Genomic DNA, 18,712 nt, shown 5'->3' with positions numbered 1-18,712 from the left:
CCCAACATTCAAGTGTAAACCGGCATCATTTAAATCCTTAGCTGCAATGAATAATACAGTATCATCTGCAAAAAGATTAATGTCGTAAAATCGTAAAACACGTCGCAAGTCATTAATTTACATAATAAATAAAAGGGGCCCTAATACACTTCCCTGGGGCACTCTAAGGTTATTCCCCACGGTACTGGAAACAGAATCATTAAAAACAGTCGGTAGAGTTCTGTCAGACAAAAAGCTTTCAAACCATTTATATGCAGTACTCGTAATTCCAAAGCGCTCGATTGATCTCAACAATAAGGGTCTAGAAATTGTTTCAAAAGCGCGTTTAAGATAAAAAAAACAGCAACAATTGTATCTTTACACTCCAAGTTATTTTTCCACTTCGCTAATACCAAATTCAACGCGGTTTCACAAGACTGACCTTCCCGATATTCCGATTGTTCTGGTATCAACAAACTATTACTATTTAAATACTCCAACAGATGGCCTTTAACAACAAGTTCTAAAATTTTCTCTAATGTGTGCAACATGTTGATGGGACGAAACTCTTCGGCTTTAATCGTTCCAGCAACTTTTTGAATAGGGACCACTAAGGATTCCTTCCAAATTTGTGGCACATGTCCAGTTTGCAATGATTCATTAATAAGTTCCAGCAAGATGTGGCCAATGACATGATTCGATGTCTGCCCCTTACTTGCGAATGGCCCCTCCGACCGAACTCGCCTTCATCCGGCAGTATACCCGGCCGTGGTACTACCTGTCACTACCCGGACACCACCCGGCCACCACCTGGTCACCTACCAGACACCGTCTTACTACCACCCGAAAAACACCCGATCGCTACCCGTCACCACCAAAGCCCAGTCAGGTTTGTTTGCCATCAATTAATCAATCATTTAACCGTTGACCGTAGCGTTGGATAGGATCCCTTGCCCGAAAACTCTTTCACGCCCGTACGCCTTGAGACCCGGAACTATCAGAGGCCGTGAGTGCCCACCCCGGGAGCTGTCGTAGGCTTAGGCCGGCAGCTTGGAGCTTTGGCAGGTCCTTCTCCAGGTCCTAGCGGTTCCGGGGCCTAAACGTGTCTTATAGTGAACTGTATTTATTCAACGCAATCGAACTGAATCGATACCGGTACCGTCGGCGGTCGGGAGCTAACTGGCTATTCTCCTATCTCTATTTACAAGTGATGCTGCGAGAGCACATCACTGATAGGCTATCGTGCCTATCTCTCGTGTATGTAAGTAGAGTTATGATCTGCAAACATGCAGACGATCGTGGTCACTCATTTATCCAGGATTCCCTAATCTACAATGATGCACACAATTATGAATTCTAGTTTCCCTAACAGCCAGAAGGTACAACGCCAACTTTTAAACGATGCTGAACATCCTTGCCAGGGAAGGATACAAGTCGTAGAAAGCCAGTAAACATCCGAACCGGCACATGAAGCAGACTTTCGTGGCCAAAAAAGGGAGCAAGCCTCTCGTACGACCGTGTTTTGACGAAACACAAGGGCTGCACTTTGATCGATGACGAAACATACGTCAAACTCGATTTTAAGCAGCTTCCCGGTCAAAAGTTTTACATCGCGACTGGACGTGGGGATGTGCCGGGAAGATTCAAGTTCATGTTTGCTGACAAGTTCGAGAAGAAGGCCATGATTTGGCAAGCGATTTGCAGTTGTGGCCTGAAAACTGAACCATTCGTCACATCCTCGACGATGATATCCTAAGTTTGCATCGAATAATGCCTGAAAAAGCGTGTGTTGCCGTTCATTCGCAAGCATAGGGGCAAAGTCATCTTTTAGCTTGATTTGGCCAGCTGCCACTACTCTAAGGTGGTTCTGGAGTGGTGTGCTGGAAACGAGATCGATTTTGTCCCCAAGCTAATGAATCCTCCGAAACTCCCGGAATTTCGACCAATCGAAAAATACTGGGCAATTTCAAAGCAACGACTTCGACGAAGCGGCGGGACAGTCAAGGACATCTAGCAAATGCGCGAATATCACTAGATTAAAGAAATGCGCTGATACCGAGTTCGTTTCATCTGTGCGGGCGCTGATGGGCTCCATCAAGAGGAAGGCTTGAGATTTCGTTCGAACTGGAGAAATGTAACCATATAATGCTGTAACTTTGAAGTTTTAATAAAAGTACTGTAAAGCAACCATTAATGAACTTTTTAAACTTATTGCATCACGAATTACAGGTCTTTTTGTGCGTACCAATTTACTTTTAGTCAGCCACTATGTGCTTACTTCCAAGTATCTTCTAAATTTCTTAGAAACTCAGTTTACAAACGTATTTTTCACTGAGATCTCCACAATAATAAATGCCAAGTTAATCAACTGTGCGAGTGGTGTGCAGTAATCTGTTGTTTGGTGTGCCTTCCAATTGTGCTGGGAAATTTTCGTTCTATTAAAGCGTTAGCGTTATTTGATATAAAGGATAACATTTGTTTAATTTGGTGCCATTTTCAACTAATTACGATGAGATATATTTCACATCAACAAAATCAGATTTTGATAATCCATTACAAACCATACAAAATCAGGCCTGACGTCTTCCATTGATTCAAAGCTCTATGGAAACTTGAATTGGAGCGCGGTTATCGATTATGGCATTTTTCAAACATGGCCAAAACCAAACCACTTCTCAAGCCTCCTTTGTCACCATGTGCGCGTGCAATGTGCAATGGCTAAACGCTATTTGTCTTGCCCTTAGCGAGCAGTGCCAGTTCTTGCACAAATTGATTCGATTCATGTTGACATCGAATAAAATGGTGATTTATACCGACAGTTTCAAGCTGCTCCGACTGCTGGCCCGAGGTTGCATTTCAAAACATGTCCCTTCTTGAGCACGCAGCGCTGACTACCGTTGACCTATGCAACTCCGGAATCCGTCCATGGTAGGTTCAAGGTGTATAATGGGTAACATCACATGTGCTTGTCGAGGCGAAGGGACGAAAAAAACAAATTTTGCTGCCCTCGATTTCGGAGCAAAAGCGAAGGAAAAAGCCCGCCGGCAATGATTTACGACGCCGTCGTGCCATTACGGGTCGCTGGTTGGGTACGTAGGTAGTTCGAGTGCCGTTCGAAGAGATCATCAACCTACAACTCAGTCAGGAAATGGTTGAAAAATCACATGTGTGCTGGTATTTTCCATTCCCGGGGGCGGTGGCTCCAATACACTTGCAGCTCTGCCAGTATGGTGCGAGTCATAATTTATGATGGGTGGAACCAGTGCAGTGTCGTTCCCCGTATTCCGGAACTGAAGCCGAAGGTGCAAATTTCTGGATTCCGCAATCAAGTTGATGCAATTTCCAATATATATCGGGACGTGCTTTGTGATGCCATCAACGCAGCAGTAACAATAACATCAACAGATTGACTGCATCACCATCACCACCCCTATACGCCTCCTATATGTCTAGTGTTCCGATAAAGCACGTCATCGTTCGGGATTGGGGAGGGGGCGAAGAGCACCTGGAAAATGGCAAACTGATGTGTGCATGTGATTGCAGTATGCAAATCATTTGCTGGATTTGATTGGAGCGAAGGATGGTGCTTTTTTTTTTTTGATTTTCTGCTTCGTCCTGGCGCAAGCGATCGGCAAGCTTTGCAGATGGCGAAAATGCTTGGCGATGCAAATTTGTTGTTTATGTGAGTGAAGGAGACGGGATGGAGAACTTAGAATTGGTGCATCATTCGATGCATATTAAATTATGGTTACAAATGCGAATGTGTTGCTTCCGGCGTTCGAGAGGAGAATTATATGATTTGATGGGATTTTTTTCCAGTGGCTTCGAATCATGACGCTAGGTGAATGTTTGCGTAGTGATTTTGTGTAATTGAAGCGGATCGTTAAATATTTGCTGCAATCAGAGGAGGTTTGATTAGAACAGCCTTTTCTAATTAGGCAGCTTGCTCATTTTGCTCACCACATTTGTCATCTGGTAGATTCTCGGTAATGCAATTCTTACAAGCATCCAACTTCCTCGACGACGCGGATTGATGCCTTAATTTGCCTCCAAGCTTCATTAGCAATCTCTCATGCAAACTTTTGCAATTTATGCCAGCAGAAAGGAAGGAAAAACAACGCCATTCGTTATGACAATAATTGAAACGAATGGGCAGTGAAGCCATTCCGTTTAATTTCCTCTGCGAGTCACACAAAAATAGTAGCATAACTCTCTGGCAGCCAATGGCGCATCCACTTTCACTCATTAGAAAAAGACTGCCGTGCGCTTGGTCCCTCGTGATTCAATTCATTTCAAGCTTCTCCCGACCACCCCCTTCCGATAATGTGCCAGCGACATTTGTTTAATTAAAATCACTTTAATATTCATTAAATTTATTCGAGCTCATCTCCATTTCCCCCGATGTCAGCAAGAGTTATTGTCAGTTTCGTTTCCTGTGCACTGTGTGTTGATGCCAGAGCCATCGTTCGAGAGTTTCGAAGGAGGCGCAGCCTCCAGCGAGCAAGCAAGGTGAACTGAACATATTCATCTCACCCTCCCAGCCATTGCTCGATGTCGGTTATCCTGGCAGCTATTTTTCTTCCGCTCAGACACTTGAACCTACTGCTGGCAAGATTCTGGCGGGTCTAGACCCCACACCCTTCTCATCCACCTCCTGGGATTGCGGAAACAGCAAAGTGTCTGATTATACCGACCGAGCAGCTCCGAGCCTCCCGAAGGGGGAATATGATAATAAAATTTGTGTCCTCTCCCAGTCGCTTCTCATGGCTTCTCCATTTCCGACCATCAGACATGCGACGTACAAACAAGCAAACAAACAACGGGAGTCAGAGTCACATATATGGATAGAAAACAGCTCATTTTCATAAACATACGTTCTGTTCCAGTCTCAAGGCAACTTCCAGCACGAGTATCTTCGAGTCCCACCCGATTGTGGGTAGGAGGATTGTAGATGGCAGCAGCAACAGCAGAAGCAGCATTAGCTGAGAAATTCCCCTGAGGGACATTTGAATCATTTAGTGTAGATGTTTTTAATGAGGGAATGTACTGTGTGTACGATACTAAGAAACATGCAAATTTATAGTCACTTTATGGAAATACGGCACTGTTTGTCGTGCTTAGGATCTGCCTGGTGTAGGAAGGTAGAGCAGATCGTCGATTCCCGGAAAATATTCGCATCGGCGGATTGAGTGAGTTTATGTTTATGTATAATTTAATTTTCAAATTGTCATTGGTAGTACATTAACTGTAAATCCACGCTAACTGACGGGTCGATCAGACTCTACCCTCTCCAGTTTTCGTGAAACTTTGCATAATTTTTCGCTTGTTGCGATGAACCATGATAATACAATTTTATACATATGTTATGTTATACAATTTTACTCAGTGACTGAGTTATATTGATCGGCCGTGTAGCAAAGTACGTACATCTCTATACCCAAGTAGCAATTCTGTAACGAAAAGTTGCAGCAGCTTGATTGTGACTTAAATAAATTGCATAGGCGTTGCTTTAACTGTTTGGTGCCAAGTGTGCTGCTAGGGTATTTTTTTTTTGTTTAGATGCCAATCATCAATAGGTGCTCTTGTACGTGAAGAAATTTTGCTCCACGCATCGCTATAAAAACAAACCTAGCATGTGAAAATTACAGGCAAAAACATTTAAGTTTCGAAACGTTCAGAAATAATTTCGATAACTTAGGGAATGTTCCGGGAACTTAAAGAAAATCTAGACATTTATGGATGTTTTAAAATCTCAAAAGGTAAGTTTCGACATCATTAAAGCAGTTTGATAATATTCAATAAAATAAAGATGACAATCAGAGAACTCCAGGATAGTTCCATTCAGATCAAGAAAATTGCAGAAACTTTACAGAAGTTCAAAGCACTCCACACAGCAAAAAAATAATTTTGATATCACATCAAAGTGGATGCACTACAATCATGTCGAAAATTTCATGTAATTTTTATGACCACATAAATAAACAAATGCAGTAAAAGCAGCGTAATGTCAGTTCATGCATTGTATTAATGATAATTTTGTCCTTTTTAGCAAGTAATATTACACCATATTTTCGACATGATTGTAGTGCATCCACTTTGACGTGATATCAAAATTATTTTTTTGCTGTGCATGGTACTAGAGAAAGCTTCAGGTATGTTTAAAGACTTTGTGGAACGATCGTTAAACTTTAAAACCGTTCTGAGAACTTCAGAGCTGTTCCATGAACATCAAATACAACTTTATAAATTTTTATGGGAACTTTATAAATGTTTTATGAACAAAAAAAAAAGTTAAGAAATCTTCAAAGAAATTTAAATATCTTGAGGAAAGATATGCAGTTATCTTGAGGAAAGTGGTTCTTAGAATTTCGTAAAAATTGGTAGTTTTGTTGCTTATTGCAAAATATTTGATCTGTATTTTTTTTTGTCTTACGATGACCATTTCAAAAATTCAAAACCAGTAGTTCGGGCCGTTTTGAAAGATCGCAATCTCAAAAGAAAAGTAATTAAAACTACTATTTGGTAAGAATATGATGAAATTGACCATGTAACGGTCGCTATAAATCAATGTAGATGCATCAAATTTTCAAGAAAAATATAAAAACATGTGGCGGCCTCTATCTACAATCCAAGAAAAGCATAAAAATAAAACATTAAATGCTTTTTATTACAAAATATTTTTTTAAATATTACTATCTTTAACCTTATTTTTTTTTAATTACCTTTCATTTGATATCTTGATCTCTGAAATCGGCCCAGTGGTTATAAAGCTATGAAATTTTGAAGAAAATAATTTGGAGACCTTTAGGGCACATCAGAGATTTTGAAAGCAGTTCCAAAATGCTACGAAAGTCCATACTTTTCGGAACTTTAACTTGGAAATGCGCAATCGAATTTGAATTACCAGAAGCTAAGCCAAATTTTACTTGGAAAAGCACAATCGAATTTGGATTACCAGAAGCAAAATCAAATTTGACATCAAAAAGCACAATCGAATTTGGATTACCAGCAGCAGAGCTAAGTTTTACATGGAAATTCGCAATCGAATTTGGATTACGAAAAGTGAGGTTAAATTTAACTTGGAAAAGTGCAATTGCATTTGAATCATGAGCAGCGAAGCCAAATTAACTTGAAAAAGAGCAATCGAAATTGGATTACCAGAAGCAAAGCCAAATTTTACATGCAAAAGCGCAATCGAATTTGGATTACGAAAAGCGAAGTCAAATTTATCTTGGAAAAGTGCAATCGCATTTGGATAACGAACAGTGAAGCCAAATTTAACTTGAAAAAGCGCAATCGAATTTGCATTTCCAGAAGCGAAGCCAAATTTTACTTCGAAAAGCAAAATCGAATTTGAATTACCAGAAGCTAAGCCCAATTTTACTTGGAAAAGCACAATCGAATTTGGATTACCAAAAGCAAAACCAAATTTAACATCAAAAGCACAATCGAATTTGGATTACCAGCAGAAGATCTAAGTTTTACATGGAAATGCGCAATCGAATTTGGATAACGAAAAGTGAAATCAAATTTAACTTGGAAAAGTGCAATCGAATTTGGATTACAAAAATCGAAGTCAAATTTTACTTGGAAGAGCGCAATGAATTTGAATTACGAAAAGTAAAGTCAAATTTAACATGGAAAAGTGTAATCGAATTTGGATTACCAGCAGCAAAGCCAAATCTTACATGGAGAAGCAAAATCGAATTTGGATTACGAAAAACGAATTCAAATTCAACTTGGAAAAGCACAATCGAATTTGGATTACCAGAAGCAAAGCCAAATTTTACATGGAAAAGCGCAATTGAATTTGGATTATGAGCAGCGAAGCCAAATTTTACTTGGAAAAGCGCAATAGAATTTGGATTACGAAAAATGAAGTCAAATTTTACTTCAAAGAGCGCAACGAATTTGGACTACGAGAAACAAAGTCAAATTTTATTTGGAAAAGCAAAATCGAATTTGCAACGAATTTGGATTACGAAAAGCGATGTCAAATTTTACTTCAAAAAACGCAATCGAATTTGGATTACGAAAAACGAAACCAAATTTTACTTGGAAAAGCGCAATAGAATTTGGATTATGAGCAGCGTAGCAAATTTTACTTGGAAAAGCGCAATAGAATTTGGATTACGAAAAGTGAAGTCAAATTTTACTTCAAAGAGCGCACCGAATTTGGACTACGAGAAGCACAGTCAAATTTTACTTGGAAAAGCACAATCGAATTTGGATTATGAAAAGTGTAGTAAATTTTAACTTGGAATAGTGCAATTGCATTTGGATTATGAGCAGCGAAGCCAAATTATACTTGGAAAAGAGCAATCGAAATTGGATTACGAAAAGCGATGTCAAATTTTACTTCGAAAAACGCAATCGAATTTGGATTACGAAAAACGAAGCCAAATTTTACTTTGAAAAGCGCAATAGAATTTGGATTACCAGAAGCAAAGCCAAATTTAACATAGAAAAGCGCAATCGAATATGGATTAAGAGCAGCGTAGCAAATTTTACTAGGAAAAGCGCAATAGAATTTGGATTTTGAAAAGTGAAGTCAAATTTTACTTCAAAGAGCGCAACGAATTTGGACTACGAGAAGCAAAGTCAAATTTTACTTGGAAAAACACAATCGAATTTGGATTACGAAAAGCGTAGTCAATTTTAACTTGGAATAATGCAATCGAATTTGGATTATGAGCAGCGAAGCCAAATTTTACTTGGAAAACCTCATCGAATTTGGATTACGAAAAGTGAAGTCAAATTTTGCTTCAAAGAGCGCAACGAATTTGGATTACGAGAAGCGAAGCCAAATTTTACTTGGAAAAGCACAATCGATTTGGATTACCAGAAGCAAAGCCAATTTTAACATGGAAAAATGCAATCGAATTTGGGTTATGAGCAGCGAAGCCAAACTTAACTTGGAAAAGTGGGACAAGATTTGATAATGAAAAGTGAAGTTTAATTTAACTTGGAAAAGTGCAATCGAATTTGGATTATGGGCAGCGAGGCCAAATTTTACTTGAAAGAGCGTCACGAATTTGGATTATAGAAACGGAGTCAAATTTTACTTTGATAAGTGCAATTGAATTTAGATTACCAGAATGAAAGCCAAATTTTACATGGAAAAGCGCAATCGAATTTGGATTACGAAAAGCGAAGTCAAATTTTATTTGAAAAAGTGCAATCGAATTTGGATTATGAGCAACGAAGCCAAATTTTACTTGGGAAAGCGCAACGAATTTGGATTACGAAATCGAAGTCAAATTTAACTTGGAAGAGTGCAATCGAATTTGGACTACGAGAAGCGAAGTCAAATTTAACTTGGAAAAGCAAAATCAAATTTGGATTACTACACACTTAGAAATACCTAATTTTACACTTGACGGAATCTATCTTTGACATAAAGGATGAGACGTAAACAAACATGTCATGTAAAATTAAGTGCTGAAAAGTTCGTTACTCGACGAAAAGTACGTTTGATTGAGCAGAATTTCGCGTCTATTATGACTCAATTTTCTGTCAAAATTGAGGCTCGTATAAGTCAGTCTCAGAGCACCTAAATTTACATGAATTTTCTATGTGTGTAGAAGCAAAGCCACGTTTTACATGGAAAAGCGCAATAGAATTTGGATAACAAAAAGTGAAGTCAAATTTAACTTGGAAAAGTGCAATCGAATTTGGATTATGGGCAGCGAAGCCAAATTTTACTTGGAAGAGTCCCACAAATTTGGATTATGAGAAGCGAAGTCAAATTTATCTTGGAAGAGTGCAAACAAATTTGGATTATTAGCAGTAAAGCCAAATTTCACTTGGAAAAGCGCAAGGAATTTAGATTACCAAAATCAAAGCCAAATTGATCACAACGAATTTTGATTTCAAGAAACGAAGTCCAATTTTAGTTGGAAAAGGTACCATCAGGTTGAATACCTGTATAATAAATTTAAAAACAAAAATACATGTCCACCTCTAAAAGTACAACGCCCAGCGATACGCTAAAATGGCAATTTTAAATGATAATAAACCTGCCATAAAAAATTGGCTAATATATCAGACTGTATTTGGAGATATTTTATAAAAAAATGCGATTTAAGCCGTTATAAACAAAGTTGTGCAAATTGCAGCACAGTTTTGATCTGAAATCTTCTTTTGAAAGCTTCTTTTGGAACCTTTTTCTAGAATCTTTATTTGGAAGCTTCTTCTGGAATATTCTTCTGGAATCTTCTTTTGGAAGTTTCTTTTGGAAGCATTTCTTGAAATCTTTTTTTGGAAGCTTGATTTGGAAGCTTGATTTGGAAACTTCTTTTGGAAGCTTGTTTAGATGCTTCGTTTGGAATCTTGTTTGGAAGCTTATTTTGAAAGCTTCTTATCGAAGCTTCTTTTGGAAGTTTCTTTCGGAAACTTCTTTTGGAAGCTTCTTTTGGAAAATTGATTTGGAATCTTCTTATCCTAGCTTTTTTCGAAAGCTTCTTTTGGAAGCTTCTTTTCGAAGCTTCTTTTGAAATCTTCTTTTCGAAGCTTCTTTTGGAAAATTTTTTCAGAAGCTTCTTTCTCAAGCTTCTTTTGGAAGCATCTTTTGGAAGCTTCTTTTGCAAGCTTCTTTTGGAAGCTTTTTTTGGAAGTTTCATTTGGAAGCTTCTTATCGAAGCTTTTTTTGGACGCTTCTTTTGGAAGCTTCTTTTGGAAATTTTTTTTCGGAAGCTTCTTTTGGAAGCTTCATTTGGAAGCTTCATTTGGAAACTTCTTATGGAAGATTTTTTTTATGATTTTTGGAAGCTTCTTTTGAAAGCTTCTTATTGAAGCTTCTTTTGGTAGTTTCTTTCGGAAGCTTCTTTTGGAAGTTTCTTTTGGAAGCTTTTTTTTGGAAACTTCTTTAGGAAGCTTCTTTTGGAAGCATCTATTGTAAGCTTGTTTTGGAAGCATCTTTTGGAAGCTTGTTTTGGAAGCTTCTTTTGGAAGCTTCTTTTCGAAGCTTCTTTTGAAATCTTCTTTTCGAAGCTTCTTTTGGAAAAAATTTTCAGAAGCTTCTTTTTCAAGCTTCTTTTGGAAGCATCTTTTGGAAGCTTCTTTTGCAAGCTTCTTTTGGAAGCTTTTTTTGGAAGTTTCATTTGGAAGCTTCTTATCGAAGCTTTTTTTGGACGCTTCTTTTGGAAGCTTCTTATCGAAGCTTCTTATCAAAGCTTCTTAACGAAGCTTCTTTTGGAAATTTTTTTTCGGAAGCTTCTTTTGGAAGCTTCATTTGGAAACTTCTTATGGAAGATTTTTTTTATGATTTTTGGAAGCTTCTTTTGAAAGCTTCTTATTGAAGCTTCTTTTGGTAGTTTCTTTCGGAAGCTTCTTTTGGAAGTTTCTTTTGGAAGCTTTTTTTTGGAAACTTCTTTAGGAAGCTTCTTTTGGAAGCATCTATTGTAAGCTTGTTTTGGAAGCATCTTTTGGAAGCTTGTTTTGGAAGCTTCTTTTGGAAGCTTCTTTCGGAAGCTTCATTTGGGAACTTCTTATGGAAGATTTTTTTTTTTTTTTGATTTTTGGAAGCTTGTTTTGGAAGCTTCTTTTGGAAGCTTCTTTTGGAAGGTTCTTTTGGAACCTTCTTTTGGAAGTTTCTATTGGAAGAATCTTTTGGAAGCTTCTTTCGGAAAATTCTTTGGAAGCTTCTTTCGGAAGTTTAATTTGCTATCTTCTTATCCTAGCTTTTTTCGAAAGCTTCTTTTGGAAGCTTCTTATCGAAGCTTCTTATCGAAGCTTCTTTTGGAAATTTTCTTTCGGAAGCTTCTTTTGGAAGCTTCATTTGGAAACTTCTTATAGAAGTTTTTTTTTTTTGATTTTTGGAAGCTTCTTTTGAAAGCTTCTTATTGAAGCTTCTTTTGGTAGGTTCTTTCGGAAGCTTCTTTTGGAAGTTTCTTTTGGAAGCTTTTTTTGGAAACTTCTTTAGGAAGCTTCTTTTGGAAGCATCTATTGTAAGCTTGTTTTGGAAGCATCTTTTGGAAGCTTGTTTTGGAAGCTTCTTTCGGAAGCTTCATTTGGGAACTTCTTATGGAAGATTTTTTTTTGATTTTTGGAAGCTTGTTTTGGAAGCTTCTTTTGGAAGCTTCTTTTGGAAGGTTCTTTTGGAACCTTCTTTTGGAAGTTTCTATTGGAAGAATCTTTTGGAAGCTTCTTTCGGAAAATTCTTTGGAAGCTTCTTTCGGAAGTTTGATTTGGAATCTTCTTATCCTAGCTTTTTTCGAAAGCTTCTTTTGGAAGCTTCTTTTGAAAGCTTCTTTTGGAAGTTTTTTTGGGTAGCTGCTTTTGGAAGCTTCTTTTGGAATCTTCTTTTGGAAGCTTCGTTTGGAAGCTTATTTTGGAAGTTTCATTTGGAAGCTACTTATCGAAGCTTCTGTTGGAAGTTTCTTTTAAAATCTTCTTTTCGAAGGTTCTAGTGGAAGCTTCTTTAGGAAGTTTCTTTTGGAAGCTTCTTTTGGAAGTTACTTTCGGAAGCTTCTTTCGGAAGCTTCTTTTGGAAGCTTCTTTTGGAAGCTTCCATTGGAAGAATCTTTTGGAAGCTTCTTTTAGAAACTTCTTTTGGAACTCCTGCCTGTCGCTCTGGTCCTCTAACTAAAAATAAAACACAAGCAGTATAGTTATTAAACACATAAAAAAAAATGATTAAATTTTCCCTAAAAAGTACTGAAACTTTTCATGAAAAATATCAATTGAGCTACTAAAAAATACGAAATGTTCCATAAATTTCAGCAATTTCTTTGGATCAATTAAATTTAATATTTCCAATCATTCAGTTCCATTCTTGCAAAACTTTTCATTTAGTGTGTGCTTTAATTGGTGTTTATCTCGGAAATTATTTAAGTAAATTATCTTAGAATAATATTTAATACAACAATTTTTTTTTTCAAGCTTAATTATATACTTGGAATCAAAATGTTTGAAAAAAGGATGAAAAATTGTGTGGAAACTGACGATAAATTAAAATTATGATATGTAATAACCCTAGTAGTTCTAAAGCTGACTTTCTGTAACATGACTATCCACAACAGAACAATCTTAAACTCCCTCAGTAAAGAATTACCCTGTTTTCCCCCACCTAGCCTATAATAACTATTATGATTCATGATCTCAAATACCTCTTCAAAAAATGTCCTCAAATGGGGCAAAGTGAACAATAAGAACACATAAAAAAAGCTCATATCTACCTTTTTGACTCTGATAATCGTCTACCCTATTGTTGCCGCAGGTGAGCTCTGCATGGAAAGGAAAGATGAAGCAGAAGAAAAAGCGATTAAATTTTACAGCGAATCGTTTCTCGTTGACAGCTGAAAAGGAGTAACAAGGAGGAAAAGATTAGAAAAAAAAAAGATCGAGCATCAAATTTATCCACCCGGAAGGTGAAGCACACAAAACACTTGTCAGCGGAGGAAACAATTTTTCTCCTACGTTATCTCACGGTTGAAGGGCGCTGCTTTTTTTTTTCGAAATCTTGCCGTCAATCCACTTTCACAGCTAGATTAATCACGGTGAAAATTCTTCCACCATCAGCGTCTCTATAGCTGCATGGCCTTTTCCAGTTCCAAAGAGGGCATTGAGACCCCCTGAAGTGTCTCGTGTTTTGTTGCTTTAGTGAAAGACGATCGTTTGGTTCTGATGGTCTTGTTCTTTTCCGCTGTCGTCAAAAAGCTTATCAGTCAGTGCTTTCTGAAGACTAGACCAGAGGAGCTTTAGGACATAAAAGAACCGGAAATCCTGCCAAAAAAGATCTCTCGCAATCTAAGTGATTCACACTGTGAGAGGGGTTATTTATTCGATTTATTTTTCTACGAAACCGACGATGCTCAAAGTCTCCCCTCTGTAATGGAATAACTTGGCATCAAGAGTGGCAATAAGGAAGCGCCACCATTCATTTCTCCAAGTTTGCACTCTTTCAGTCTCGTTAGGTTTAACAACAACAAATCTAAATAGAAGAACCAGCAAATGGCCGTGGCGTGCTCGGGAGCGTTTAATACCTGCCATTTGGGTTGATTGTTTTCCACCATCATCGGAGCATTATCATCCATTGCCGTTTGCTGGCGGTGGCCCTTTGCGTGTCGAATAAAACAAGCTGTGCCATTATGTCTAAGTACTCAGCGCGCCGGCTCCCACACACCAGGCCAGAGTGTTCCAGCCCTTATCCGGTGGTTGTGGCTGGAAATTACTACTAGCAAATTTGCTCTTTTTACGATCCGACCATCAATCAATCCCTTCATTTGAATGCCATTTTCTTTTCAAACGCACCCGGGAAGGGGATGTTACTGCTGCTGCCGGTTTTGAAGTAGGCTTTTAGCATAAAACAGGCAGTTCTTTGCTGGATTAATTGTCCTGAATTGCTGGTAAACTATGGTATTCCAATTTCAGCAGATTGTTGGAGCCTTCTTGATGGCGGTGTAGTAAAACACTATAGTATGCATTAGTCACAGCTAAGCATGGTCTTCTCTTAAATTATATGTGGTAGTTATTTTTTTCAACAACAGCTCAAGATAAAAGGTCATTGCCTTTACCCGGGTAAAAACTTTACTATTGATATCTAAAGTTGATAGGGATTAGCATGACATAAGAGGATAAATCTAAGCAATGTTGGCGCCAGCGTTGCCAGATAAAGCGATTTTAAAACTTGATACCGATGTACAGATAAGATTTCTCAGAATACCGATTTTTGAGTTTTAATACCGATTCATACCGATTTTTATAATCAAAATGATTGCTACTCACCTGCCCAGAAAAATTCAAATATTAAAGGCAACTCTAAAAAAAAAATCTTCAAAAATGTCTTATGCTTGATACTCGTTCGACTAATGTTTCCATTTCCTCGCCTTTTTCGGCTACCAAGGGGTCGAGAAACAGCTGATGACGCGTCCCGGTAATTCCTGGAAATCAGGAAATACATTTATTCAGTGAACAAATAAATCCATCAAAATGTTAATATTTCAACTTCCTGGAATTTCTCTAATCTTCCATTCGATGTTTCTTCCATCTTTCCTAAGGAACTTTCATCCACCTTACCCTGTAAGTTCTTTCACAATTCCTTCCGGAAATCCATTTCGACTTCCAGGTTCTTTCGTCTTCTCCCTTACCTTAACAATCAGGCTAAAGCCTTGTTGTCCTCTGCTGTCCGAAGCAGTCGTCTCCACTCTACTCGATCCATGGCCGCACTTCGTCAGCCACGTTGCCTTTTTTTTAATACTGGGGGGAATCTGCTCCCAGACACCTGAGAAGATAACTCAGGGTGTGGGGATGGGAGAAGTAGCGCTCCCGACCCACTAAACCTTACCCTGCGCTCGTGGCCCTTGCCCTCCCCGGAATCGCCCGAAAGCATTACATCATGGGAGGGGGCCGGTTGCGCTATGGCGCATCACTAGTGGTGTATTACACACGTGACACTCGCTACTGCACAGAGTACAGCTGTGCAGGGCCTTCCTCTTATCGTTCACCGTTAATTGTTCGCCTGAATTCTAGAGCAGACGTGGCAGCATACCAGCTGCGTGTGCTGCGACTTGGTCAGAGTCGTCTACACTCTAAGAACGAGGGTTTGTGCAGGGCTTATCGACCTCCTGGGACGAGCTGGATGGGGTTCCAGCGTCCTTACTCTGTTGCAGTTCGTTTAGCCGCAATATCTCTCCCTTGGGTTCGATACTTAACGTTTCCAGGGCACACCTCGAGGAGGTGAACTACTTCATGCTCCTCAGCCTCGTAGTCTACGAAGGGTCCGCAGGTCACCTTCTACTTCGTCTTCTCGCGTCAGTTTTTGAACTTTCCCGGAACTTCAGAAATGCTTCCAGAGATTTACTCAGGTGAGTGTGACTATTGTCGACACCCTCTTTGTCTTCGGCAACCTTTCCATTTCAACTGGAAAGCCAAGAAGGCAGCTCCCACTCCTGGAACCTACCTATCGACCCATGAACTCATGAACCGAGGACCAACTGGTTTACTTCCTGTGATCAGAGATGTTATGCCTCAGAAACATCTCAGTGCTGCTGGGGTGAGAGGTTATCACGCATACCACTACACCACCGCTGCCGCTAAAATGAGCATTATAAAGCAACGATATTTTCAATCTGAAATCAATCAAACCAACAATTTGAGCTGTTTTAAAGTCGAATAAGCTATTTTTAGCTGAGTAAGCTTATCTTAGGCATAACCAGCTTTTAATCAGCTATTTATAATCGTTGAGAACCTACTTAGCGGCAATGATGGTGTCCACTACAGCATGATTGCCTCTCACACCAAAGAGCCTGGGTTCAATCGCAGTCGGCGCCGCCGGGATTTTCTGAGACATTAAATCGCTGATCACGCCTTCCTTCTGAAAGAAAGTTAAACCTTTGGTCTCCGATCCATGAGTTGATGGGTCAATAGGTGTGGGAGATTTCTCCCTGGCGTTCGTAGAAACAAGATCGATGGAAAACAAATCAAAGGGAAAAAATACTGGGTTGTTTACTTGAAAGTAATCCAGTCAAATGTTACCGACTTTGGTGTGAAGGCTTTTCATTTTTAGATTCAAATGGGTTTGAAAGGCTTTAGGGCATTACATCCAAGTGCCTATTTCCCTGAAAAGCCCTTTACGTAATGAAATGTATAGATGTATACAAACAAAATGGAACTAGTTGCACTCAAATCAGTTCGGGTTTCCGAGAAAAATGAATGAGTATTTCCATTTCGTCGTAAAATATCGAATTTTTGTTTATATCTTCGGAACCATTATTCCGAAATACAATAAAATTGTAAAATTAAAGAAAAACAAAATGGATTCATACACCCACACTGGTCCAAAAAATCGATGCTTTCCAAAAGCACTTTTTTTTTTAATTCTAAATTTTTGAACCGCTGGGCTGATTGTAAAGAGCAAAATATCAAATTCATGTAATTAAAAAATTAGGATTTTGTATTGAAAAATATTGGTTGTATTTTTTTTACGTAGGACTACGTCTTTAATTTCTATACTGGGGGTCACATTAAAAAAAAATCAAAATTCAGACATTCAACGAAAAATCCCAAACACGGACGTAAAGATTGACCGCTAATCGAACACACGACACATTGCGCATGCTCACATGAGCGAGCTCACCGCTCGGTTGACCGCTCACCATTTCACCAATGGATGGAAGGAAGGAGAAAAGCAGCGGTAATAAAAACGCTTGCCAAATCGTTTTCTTCGTCATTTGCTGTCGAGCAACGGTCGGATATGAGTGGAACAGCAAGCATCGCACCAATACAAAGCCGACGACGAATGCATCCACATCGACCGGAGGAAAGGCTTTCCGCAATAGGCAGCATGACTGTGCCGCCGTCATCCGCTCTACATCGACTTGCACTGGTGTGAAAAATTCAAGTAGCGCTAGTTGTTCTTTCACAACAATCCAATTCAATTCTGGTTGGAGCACATCTTGGTCTGGTGTGAATTCTGTCATATACTTGCAACTAGGAACGCTCTGATGGAAAATACTCCGAAAGGGAGGGGCCTAATTAGCTATTCTGCAGGTATAAAACAGACTGTAATTCAGTGAACGTGATCAGTTGCTATTCCATTAGCTGTGGAGACAGTCGTCACAACTAAAATTTGAAAGACCCAGAAAGTGGACGCGGACATCGGAATGAGAAGTATTATTAACGGCAATGACATCCTTCGAACGTTCGACAGCTGAGTTTGACTACAATGATCACCTGCGTAATGCTGAGGCTGCGAGGAAAGCCAACTGAGCAGGCTGTCTCTGGAGATACCCAAGTACACCAGTTTGTTCGATTCGATCCAAATGGCAGTTTCAGCAGCGACGGAGATGGTCACTACAAATTTAGTAGGACCCTGAATGACGCGGACATTGAAGGCTTTCTGAGTAGCTTCACTATCTTTCGGACGTTCCACTGCAGTCGTTCCGTCAAGCTGACTACTACATTGATCACCTGCAAAATTTCAACCGCTGTGCAATGGTGAAAGCACGCCATTCCGAAAGAACCAGCAGGGTCAGGGCCACTATATTTCTACGGTATAGAATTTATTTTAAGATCCCGAGATGGTGGGTAAAACAGGTTCACAAAATTGAAATATTTTTGAATCATGGAGCGAAATGACAGCAAAGAATCATCAATCAGTGCCAATAGCAGTGTTCGGAAAATCACTATCAGTTTTGGGTCGTTGAGTCTCCGTCAGAGAATAAACTTGTGAAAATTATTCAGCTCTAAACCTTCCCGCAGACGTCAATTGGTAGCACGTTTATGCATTTCGTGTTAGTTCTCCATACGCTGAAGCAAATACAACAGCAATATCAACAAATAGTGCCAAAATAAAAGGAGCGCCAATAGGCAACAGTGATTAGTCCATATTCGTTCCGTACACTCCAAATTGCTACCGTTTTGGTTCCTGTACCCTATTGGTTTCCCTTCGAGCGAGAAAAATCAGGAGATAGCGAGAGCGAGGAATAGGGTATATGTGTATTCATTGTGAATCTACGTTCTCTTCTACTTCAGCGATTGCGCAAGATAGTTCATATAAATTATCAGTTTCATAGTGAAGAGTTACCAACAAATACCGGTTAATACCACCGAATACGGAGTCAGGTACGACTCAATTAATAACCACGTATCGGAGTTCCCAGCCCTAAGACCACCTCTCATATTCCCCGCAGGACCCATTAATTACGGGCTAAACCACGAGGGCGTCCGTTAACACGCCAACACCCGTGTAGCAAGCGTCCATCGGTAATACACCGACGACCACTGAGAGACC

The 18,712-nt window shown here is 39.2% G+C and overlaps 1 protein-coding gene across 1 annotated transcript in view; it reads right to left on the bottom strand.

Moving 5' to 3' along the window:
- Positions 1 to 18,712, bottom strand: part of LOC135709260 (zwei Ig domain protein zig-8-like) — a 575,709-nt gene that overhangs the window by 515,368 nt on the left and 41,629 nt on the right. Inside the window, exon 3 of the mRNA XM_065231563.1 lies at positions 13,158 to 13,205. Coding sequence (XP_065087635.1) covers positions 13,158 to 13,205 — 48 coding nt within the window. The remainder of the gene's footprint in view (positions 1 to 13,157; positions 13,206 to 18,712) is intronic.

This window comes from Ochlerotatus camptorhynchus, unplaced genomic scaffold (assembly GCF_037179485.1).
Source record: "Ochlerotatus camptorhynchus isolate MF236.1 unplaced genomic scaffold, CSIRO-AGI_Acam_v1.1 ptg000033l, whole genome shotgun sequence".
Lineage (NCBI taxonomy): Eukaryota > Metazoa > Arthropoda > Insecta > Diptera > Culicidae > Ochlerotatus > Ochlerotatus camptorhynchus.
The sequence above is the reverse complement of the archived record's forward strand: the minus strand, read 5'-3'. Positions and strand labels throughout refer to the sequence as shown.